Below are 9634 nucleotides of genomic sequence, written 5' to 3' on the forward strand. Positions count from 1 at the left end.
TTTCTAGAGACCCCCCCTGCGTGCGCCACTGATAATATATATATATATATGTACAGAATGACCGTAGATATCGATCCATCGACCCTTTCCTTGATTTGTGGTCCTGTCAAAGTTTCGGCCTGTAGCCCCTTATTGGTGAGGTGTATAGGGGTATGCAATTGAGAGCAGGAACGTTTGTCCACCTGGTATCCCCACCGATGTACTCATTTCACTTAGACTACCATTGTGACACCCAAACGAAATAAATGCTAGTTTCATTCAGCTGAAAGATTTGATTTCACGATACCCAAATAACTTTTCTAAAAACACATAATTCCAGTGTCACTGGTACAACACACAGTATTTGTAGCATTGCCATTCTCATAGTACATTATAGGTTCGTATTCTTTATGAATGTTCTATTGTACATTTCCGACTGGGATAATAGGTAAGCTATAAATCAGGGTGACAGCACTGCTGACCTCGTACAGTGACATTGGAAGCGATCACAGATGTATATACACTAAACACAGAGTCAAGGAGGACAACGATCAGCTGACACCAACGGTCTTTACGTATGAGAATCACTTTACTGTACATCACGTGACCAGAGCCGCCCTTCCTTTCTGTAACAGCCAATAGAAAGATTGGGATGCTGTTGACGTTAGGTGTATGAGCCAATAATTTCGACGCAAGGGGTGCAAGGGCGTTACGGTGACGTCAAGGAAGGACAAATTCACTAGGTCTGTAGGACGTTCGGTCTCTGTTAGCCGGCGAGGGCTGAGTGAGCGCCATCTTCTAGGTGAGTGTGATTAGGCCGCATTGCGCTGGGTAACGGGAGTGGGACATAGTTATACGGCTGCTGGAGGTCTCTTTCCAAGCATGCGGATGTGACATACGTCCTGTGTGCATGTCTAGGAGGGCAGTTAGGTTATGGCCAGTGGTACTGAGTGCAGTGATCCCTACAACGGTTTATGGGGCTGCATAGACCGCTTTGTCTTACGGGCGCACGCAGGCAGTGGGGGGACCCCAGCGCCTCGGTAGATTGAGCCACGGCCGTGTAGTTCCTGTGTCCTTGAGAAAGGGGTGTGGGCCCGGCGCACGGAGGAAGTGCTGCTTATTATAGACCCTGATCTCTGCACCCTTCAATGGTCAAGTACAGGGTGTATGAGGCAGGCTTTCTAGGCCTTGTCCGCATTGTATTGCAAGGGTAGAACTGGCATTTTCTAGACATCTGACCTGCTCAGCGCAGTTTAGTCACTTTGGGCTAGTTATCGTCATATCCGTTATGTTAAAGCATGGCAGAAAGTCAAATGAGAATGATATGCAAATCTAGACTTTAATCTTTTCTACAAAAAATGTTATGCATTTTGGCTCTATAAATAGTTGTTTTACTACTTGTTGACTAATTTGGTCCTGTATATAATGGCTGTAATTATGATAAATGGATCTTTCTAGGAGCCTAGAGTAAATTATAATTTGTAATTCACTTGTAACCGTAGAATAAATTCTCACATTGCATCAATTGTAAATAGTCTTTGGCAGTTCATCTTAAATACTTGTTTATAAAGTTCTGAATGTGTTAATTATATAAGTTGTTGGACGCCATACTGGAAACATTTCGGATGCATTGTTGGGGTCTTTTTTCTATGCATGCTAGAGTTTGTTTTTTTTATAGTCATTTGGGTAACAATTTGTGTTCTGCTGCTTAGTGTACATAAGTACAATGTTCTATTACAGCTACTTTTTTCTGTACCTCTAAAAGTTCCATGACTGATTTTCTGTATAGTGCCAGTACATATAGCATTTGCCCTTGCTCTGTTACTCACTAAATGCCACTGCATTCATTGTCTTGTAGCAAAATGCTATTCACACTGACTTTTGAGTTCCATTATGTCTGGTGACTTTTAAAAGAGAATCCTGTATTAAGGTGACAGTTTCTCCTAGTAACCCAAGAATTGAAGATGCAAAAAGTAACACACTTAAAAAGTAAAGCAAATGATTGTTGGGTGTCTGGTATATATCTTTTAAGGTTATATTCAAATAATTACCTTTTTTAACAAGTTGAATATCTAAAAAAAAACTTGTATCTTACGGTTTTTAATAATCTAATACACTGAGACTGTCAAACAACTGCTACTTTGATGTTAAGGTGCATACAAATCTTACACTGGCATATAGGAACTACATTATTGTTGTTGCCCCCTGCTGCAATACTGCTTTGAAACCCCAGCATCTTTAGTTTTCTGGTATTTGAAATCAGTGATGCAAAATGTAACAATACCGTTGTGGTAGTTGTCAATCAGCTATAAATGCTGAATTGATGTCCTTTGGCAGCAGGTGTAAACAATCTAGGAGCAATTATCATGTTTAGAAACTCTTCCACAACTTGAATTTTACAAACTTTGTTTCTGTAGGCTATAACTTTTCTAGTTTTTGTTTCTATGCTTGACTCTGTAGGGGAATTCTTTCTTGTAGTCAGGCACACCTCTGATAAATTCTTGACATCAAATGGCATAATAACCCCTTTCTCTTAAAATTACAGCTGTCAAAATGTACTCCTCCGTTGCACAGCTCGCCCGGGTAAACCCGTTCAGTGCACCACATTTCCAGTTGGGACAGGATTGTGTGACCTCAAGGAAGAGTAACCCTTCTCAGGTCCTACCTGTTCGCCGCCTTGCTGCTGCTGCTACTACTGTGGGGGAAGGTATGTATAGAACAATGACATTGAAAAAGTTTCAAGTGCATTTCGTGAGTGGTCAAAATGCTTATCTATGTCATTCTGTCACACTATGTTGCTATATTTGACAGTTTAGTTAGCATTACCTTTATCAATGTGTACTACTAGTAATACTCAAACAGGTTTCTTATTACAAGGTTATGGTGGCATTTTCCATATATCCTGACTTTGTAAGCCCAAATGTCAAGTATCAAATTAAGAATGTTAATAGAAGACATTAAAACATGTAAAACTCAATTAATCTGCCTGCTGCAAGCTTGCCTAGTTTCAACCCTAGATGGCTGAACTAGCTTTTTGCCCTATGGGCTCTTTTGCCACTTTTTTTTTTTTTTTAGTTAAAAACTAATAGCAAAATTGCTCAGTTATAGCATTATCTGCACAAATGGACTTTTGTATGTTTACTTACATAGCACATTTTAATATCCTGCTACAAGTCTTGTATGCCAGAAGGTTTAGTAACCTGCAGTGTTGCCTTTCTGGGAGCCATCATCATTTTATGTGTACTAGTTAAACATTTATCTGAATAGTCAGTCATTCGCACTGCTTTTAGTGTAGTCATTTAAGTAGCATAAGATTAATGTCAGAGCTATAAAATGTCAATTTATGTATTTAGAAATGTAGCGTGTAATCTGTGCCTTTACCTCTATTACAATCTGTAGATTATGGCTATGTGTCACAATGTTCTTGTAGATTTACACAGCACATGGTGAACAGGCACAGGTGAAAATTACTAGCACTTTGCAGCCCCTGAGAATATACTTTAGGGTATCTTATTTTTAGCTTGTTAAGGTTTTTTTTGTTTTTTTTTGCCTCCCACTATAGAAGTGGATGTCCCACCTCTGGACCTCACACGGTTGCCTTAATAACATTGCTGACACCTGTTTATATTGTCCATGCTTCCTAGAAAAGTTGGTAGAAGTGGGATGAATTTAGTCTGGAACCTAGGTGTTACAGGGATGTTGGCGAATTTGTAGGTTCTGTTACTTAGGCAACACCCCAATTTTCCCACTACATAGGTAGACGATAAGAGTAGATGCCCATTGCTTGCCTCTAATATCCCCTTTTAAAGAGTGCACCAGGTACTAGGTTTTTATTGACGCAAAAGTGGTGAAAACGAACAGTGTGTCTGTCCTTAATGAAGGAGATGCTATATTAGCGCTGTGTTGTATGCATTAGAGTTGTTTGTATAATACTGCTGGATTTTTCTGGGAGTGATTTCGACAGTATTATAGAGCAGTGTTTCCCAAACCCAGTCCTTGGGTACCATTAACGGTGCAGGTTTTCCAGATAAGTGAAATATTATTTGTTTTTGTTTGAAAAAGTAACATTTGTATAAAGGTACAAAAACACACAATACATGACATTCAAGTGTACGCAATCATTCATACAATTTAGTACAATACAAGGCATAAAGTGCAAGATATTACTTCCTACAATATACATAAAGTACTGCACTAACCATACAAACTTAAACAATATATCATTTCAAAAAAGCAATGGATGTGAGTGGGGTAGTGTGGGGAGATCACAGGCCCGAAGCTTTATTGAGGACAGACACAAATATAGGAAAGGGTCACAAATAAGGCATGACATTCAATAACACTTCAAACAGTGATGGGCGAATAGGTTGGAGGGGGGTAAGGGAGGGGAAGTGCAAGCCCTAGGTTTTATTGAATGAGCAGACACGTAGGGGGAGAAGAAGAGGGAGACAGAAAAATGAATCATCTTCCTCAGAACTGTCAATGGTGTTATCCACATGTGGTATAATTTAACTTGTGACCTAACACAATGGTGTAAGGTCACAAGTGAAATAATTATTCCACCTGTGGATCTTTCAAAAAGTGTTGGTCAGTAATGAGTACACCTGTGCTACAGCAAAGATAGATGGAAAACATGCACTGTTATGGGTACTTGAGGACTTGGATTGGGAAATACTGTTATAATAAATTTATGATAACTTGCATTAATTTGAGTATTTGAAGAGTTTATCATTTTGTTTTTAATTTCAAGGCCACCTTGTACAATCATTGTTTTTAACAAGTACTGAAAAGCTTATAACTTTGAAACCTAATATGTAAATTTTAATTAAAACAGAGGACTATAGCTGTGCTTATGGATCTGGAAAATTCTTTGCTCTTTGTGGCTTTGGTGGAATTATAAGCTGTGGTACAACACATACTGCAGTGGTCCCACTAGATCTGGTTAAATGCAGAATTCAGGTTTGTGTTTGCATGTATTCTAGAATGAAGGTGTAGTGTAAACTAACTAGTGTTGACTAATTTGTTTTATTACTAAATATTATGCATCTAAGCATGTTCGTTTGAAAAGCATGGTGTGTTTTGGTTTATTCATGCAGGCGAATACAGTTGTGAATATGGCTCAGGACAGTTCTATGCAATTTGTGGCTTTGGTGGCATCCTCAGTTGTGGTATAACCCACACTGCAGTTGTACCTTTGGATTTGGTGAAATGCCGCATTCAGGTGGGTATATAATAATCACATTAACAATATTCTAACCTGTATTCAAATGCACTTCGTACACTTCTGCTACCAATTAAAAATTATTCTTGCTGGCAATACTGGTGCATAGTACAATTATGTGATGCAGGCACTTACGTATAAGTTGTGTATAGATGTGTACTTCAGAATAGAGCATTGTCTGCATTATTATGAATTTGATTTGTTACAAGCAGTTCTAAAATGAGTCCTTACAAAAAGTAGCAATTTTCTGCAACTATTTTCAGCAGCAGAAATGTATGGGATATAGATGGTTCTATCCAGAATTAATAAGGGGTCCCACATACTACATAACATCCCAGAATACAAAATATCTATACTGTTACTGTGCAGCTGGTCAGTATGAAAGAGGCATAATCAAGGAGTGATACTTCCAGTGTTGTCTTACCGCAATGAGTTTCTGCTTTTAAATTACTTGCTCAATATGGGGCAGCCCTAGGACCACAGTATTGCAGCACCTCGCTCACCTGCTGTATGCCTTCCACCGCATGCATCAGACAAATGCATTGTGCTGTGGCAGTCATTCCGGAGGACACCTTGTAGATGTCAGTTGATGATTAAAATTGTTTGTAATTGTGCTGCCTCCAGATATCCTGAATTAAAAGGACAGAGACTCAAACTACTTCTGCTTGTTATAAAGCACTTGTGGGCCCACCACTTGAATTCATAAACGATTTATTCTAGAGCTAGAGTGCAAAGTGGAGGTAACAAAATGAATATGGGAGAGATGGGATTTGAGCAATGAGTTTATGGTTTATTTACATTAGAGATTAAAAAAAAGTCTGAATATGGTTACTGCAGATAAATATATTAATGGCCTGCAGAGAAGGGTTCTTTACTCCAAGAACTCTGAAATGCATTCCCAAGGAAGCCAGTCTTGGTAGACACTGGTTAAATTGAGCAAAGAAATGGATCTCTGGTTTTTGAGCATGATGAAATGTTTAACTTAATGGACTTATGATGTTAAATCTAAACAATGTAACTCTTTACATAATTAAATAAAATGAGGATTGCTAGTTAAATTAATACAAAGGCCCACTAGACAGCAATGCACTATTGTTACAGAACCTGTTTGTAAACATGTTTCCTTAGATCCACCTTTTGTGGATGTCACTGTTATTCTGAGTTCTGCTACCAGCAATTCGTTTGCTTTAGTAGTTCCAGTTAACTGGCATCCAGCAACTTTTTGTTGTACAGTCAAAGGTGCTTGAGTCATTGGCATGTGAGACTAATATACCTGCACGTTACCCTTTCTTTCTGATGACAGTGGTTAAAAACCATTTCCCACCATCAGAATTTGGCCAAGTGCAGACATTTGTAACTCCTGACTTTGTATGTGTTGCACCCACCTACCACCCATTTTCTTTTCAAAGTTTGTTATCCTGTCAACCTCTTGATGAATTGCTGACTTTTTATTTTCTTCCAGGTGGATCCCAAAAAGTACAAGAGCATTTTCAACGGCTTTTCTGTAACTCTCAAGGAAGATGGTGTCCGTGGCCTTGGTAAGGGATGGGCACCAACTTTTATAGGATATTCTATGCAAGGATTGTGCAAGTTTGGATTCTATGAAGTTTTCAAAGTCCTGTACGCTAATATGTTAGGAGAGGTAAGGCCCTTTTTATGTGTGGAAATCTTATACCTCCTTGTTCTAAGTGTTTCTACCGAGTATTTAATATGAAACGCATAGTCAATGATATTGTTTCAAATGTCAGTGTTGAATTTTTAAGTTGATAAATAATTCACTATGTTTTCAATGTACAGCCCTATATACTTTTAGCTGATAAAATTGCACATAAAAACACTTCAAAGGTAATGTGTTTTTCAATATTCTAGGAAAACACTTATTTGTGGCGCACATCTCTGTATCTGGCTGCATCTGCCAGCGCTGAGTTCTTTGCTGATATTGCTCTGGCTCCAATGGAAGCGGCAAAGGTTCGCATCCAAACACAACCAGGATATGCAAACACACTACGGGAAGCTGCTCCCAAGATGTATGCTGAAGAAGGAATCTGGGCGTAAGTTTAAATGCTTCCTAATTTCTTGCAGACATGTGTAGACTTTGTCTAATCTTAAAAAGGTAGATGGATATTACATTTGTTAAACACAAATTGGTATCTAACATGCTCCCTTAGATCCACCTTTTGTGGGTATCCACTTGTTCTGAATTCTGATGGATCCTTCCAGCAGTTCCAGTTCTGTGGTATCCAGCAACTTTATTGGTTGTATAGTCAAAGGTGCTTGAGTCATTGGCATGTGAGAATAACATACCTTCACATTGGCTATTGATGTTCTACTGGCAGCAGCTGCAGTTTTACTGTGTGCTGTGTCTCACCAATAGGATATGGCTGATGTGAGGACAATCAAAATGCCTCTTTCTTGTATCATAAGATGAACCTAGAGATGGCTCTCTATGCAACTTAGTGTTCTGCCTTTTTATCAATGTATTAAAATGGATTTATTTGTACATGACATTAGTAAAACACATTTTATTACTTGTGCAGGTTCTACAAAGGAGTTGCTCCCCTCTGGATGAGGCAGATTCCATACACCATGATGAAATTTGCTTGCTTTGAGCGTACAGTTGAAGCCCTCTATAAACACGTTGTACCTAAGCCACGAAGTGAATGTTCAAAGGCTGAGCAATTGGTTGTGACTTTTGTCGCTGGTTATATTGGTAAGTTGATTGTCAATGAAGACTTCTCCATCCCAGGAATGATGACTTTGTATCTGTATGCTGTAGGGTGATGTCACACATACAGAACACTAGTAGTTATAATGCTATAGTCTTGTGTAATACTAATTTCTGCATTGCCCTCCTGTTTTAATTATTTAGATTCAGGATTTCTGTCATACAAGCATTTAGCTATTTCACATAGACGGTTAGGAGGTTGGCTGCAAAATGTGTTTATTTTTTTCTTTTCCTCACATTGCCTGACCATTCAAAAGCCAATGTACACATAGATGACATTACCCACCACCTATGCTATTTTTGACAGATGAATGGAGGGTGAGTCTGAGAGGCTGGTGTGCATTAGTCTTCCCAAAGTGTGTGGTGGGACAGGGTAATATAGTCTATGCTCTACATCCATAGTCCCCCTTGCTAAGTCAACCATCTTCATTTCTTCATAGAGATGTTCACTGTCTGCCCTCTGTAACTTGTTAAAAATGGCCTGCAGGGGGCTGCATCATGCAGATGTGTGTGAGCCAGTTTATGTATAGTTTGTATGCAATTCTTCCTAATATAAATGAGATGTCTTCAAAATTGCTTTTCACTTTATGTTCAACGTTTCTAAAGGCTTCAATGCTCTTTTTATTTTCTAGCTGGTGTGTTTTGTGCCATTGTCTCCCATCCTGCTGATTCTGTGGTTTCTGTGTTGAACAAAGAAAAGGGAAGCACTGCCATGGAAGTCCTTAAGAGACTTGGGCCAAAAGGTATATATTTACTACTAGGGTTGTTTTTTGAACTTGTTCTGTATTTCTTGTAATCTCATTTATACTACTTGTTCTCTCTGTAGGTGTCTGGAAAGGGCTAACAGCCCGTATTATTATGATTGGTACTTTAACTGCTCTGCAGTGGTTTATTTATGACTCTGTGAAGGTCTACTTCAGACTTCCCCGGCCTCCTCCCCCTGAGATGCCAGAATCTTTGAAGAAGAAACTTGGCCTGACCGAATAAACAGTTGGACTTAAATAATGGAAACTTCAATGACACTTTAAGCTAAAGTTTTTATAAATTCAACCATGTAGGATATAACATTTTCTCAGATGTAATTATTGGTTGTATGTTCACTCTGCTTGGTAGCACACAATTGTAACTGTGGTTTTACAACTGTACTTGTCTCTTCTAATAAACCAGAAGATTCAGTGAATTCCTATTACAAGTATACATTTAGTTATGAACAATAACCGTGAAGTGTGTAGTTGCATGGTGGAGATCTCTTGACTCCCTACTTGTTTTGTTAGGTTTGGTAAAAGTATTACTACGTTTATGAACAAAGACTAACAACTCTTCCAGTATTTTGGTCTTTGTTACATGTATTGCATGATGTTTTGGCATTGAAAGTGAATGAGCTAGCTGTAACTTAAATTCATGTGTGACCTTTTAAAATATGGTGAAGTATGTCAGTATTATCTGTGAGTAAGAATGTGGTTGGTTTGTTTTTAAAGCTAAAAGAAAATGCAAAAGTAGAAAACAAGACCAAGCGTGGCAAGTGTATTGTATAAACTAATTTCTGATGTAAGTGTTTTGATTAACTTATAACAGCATGTGAGCTGTGCTCAGATTATTCGAAATATAACTGGATTGTGTACATTGACAACTAAATATAATAGGGTTCATTTCTATTCCTGTAGCATGCGTGGCCCATTCTTTGGGTCAGCACACAACTTTTTCTTAAC

At 38.5% G+C, this 9634-nt stretch overlaps 1 protein-coding gene and 2 non-coding genes across 4 annotated transcripts; all 3 read left to right on the top strand.

Annotated features, from left to right (window-relative positions):
• Positions 1-659: 659 nt before the first annotated feature.
• Positions 660-9105, top strand: SLC25A3 (solute carrier family 25 member 3). Of its 2 annotated transcripts, none has more exons than XM_075209339.1 (8): positions 660-781; positions 2525-2686; positions 4814-4938; positions 6663-6842; positions 7070-7251; positions 7738-7910; positions 8558-8668; positions 8752-9105. In XM_075209339.1, exons 2-8 carry the CDS (start codon positions 2533-2535, stop codon positions 8910-8912), a joined length of 1086 nt encoding a protein of 361 aa, XP_075065440.1. In that variant the 5' UTR covers positions 660-781; positions 2525-2532; the 3' UTR covers positions 8913-9105. The 2 variants fall into 2 exon arrangements, with proteins under 2 accessions (XP_075065440.1, XP_075065439.1); XM_075209338.1 differs by lacking the exon at positions 4814-4938 and adding an exon at positions 5076-5200.
• LOC142156275 (small nucleolar RNA SNORA53) lies at positions 6314-6552 on the top strand. The gene has a single exon (XR_012692340.1). It is a non-coding gene; the product is annotated as a small nucleolar RNA SNORA53 (small nucleolar RNA).
• Positions 7354-7597, top strand: LOC142156276 (small nucleolar RNA SNORA53). The gene has a single exon (XR_012692341.1). It is a non-coding gene; the product is annotated as a small nucleolar RNA SNORA53 (small nucleolar RNA).
• Positions 9106-9634: the final 529 nt, after the last annotated feature.

Source organism: Mixophyes fleayi, chromosome 4, assembly GCF_038048845.1.
Source record: "Mixophyes fleayi isolate aMixFle1 chromosome 4, aMixFle1.hap1, whole genome shotgun sequence".
In the NCBI taxonomy this organism is placed as follows: domain Eukaryota; kingdom Metazoa; phylum Chordata; class Amphibia; order Anura; family Limnodynastidae; genus Mixophyes; species Mixophyes fleayi.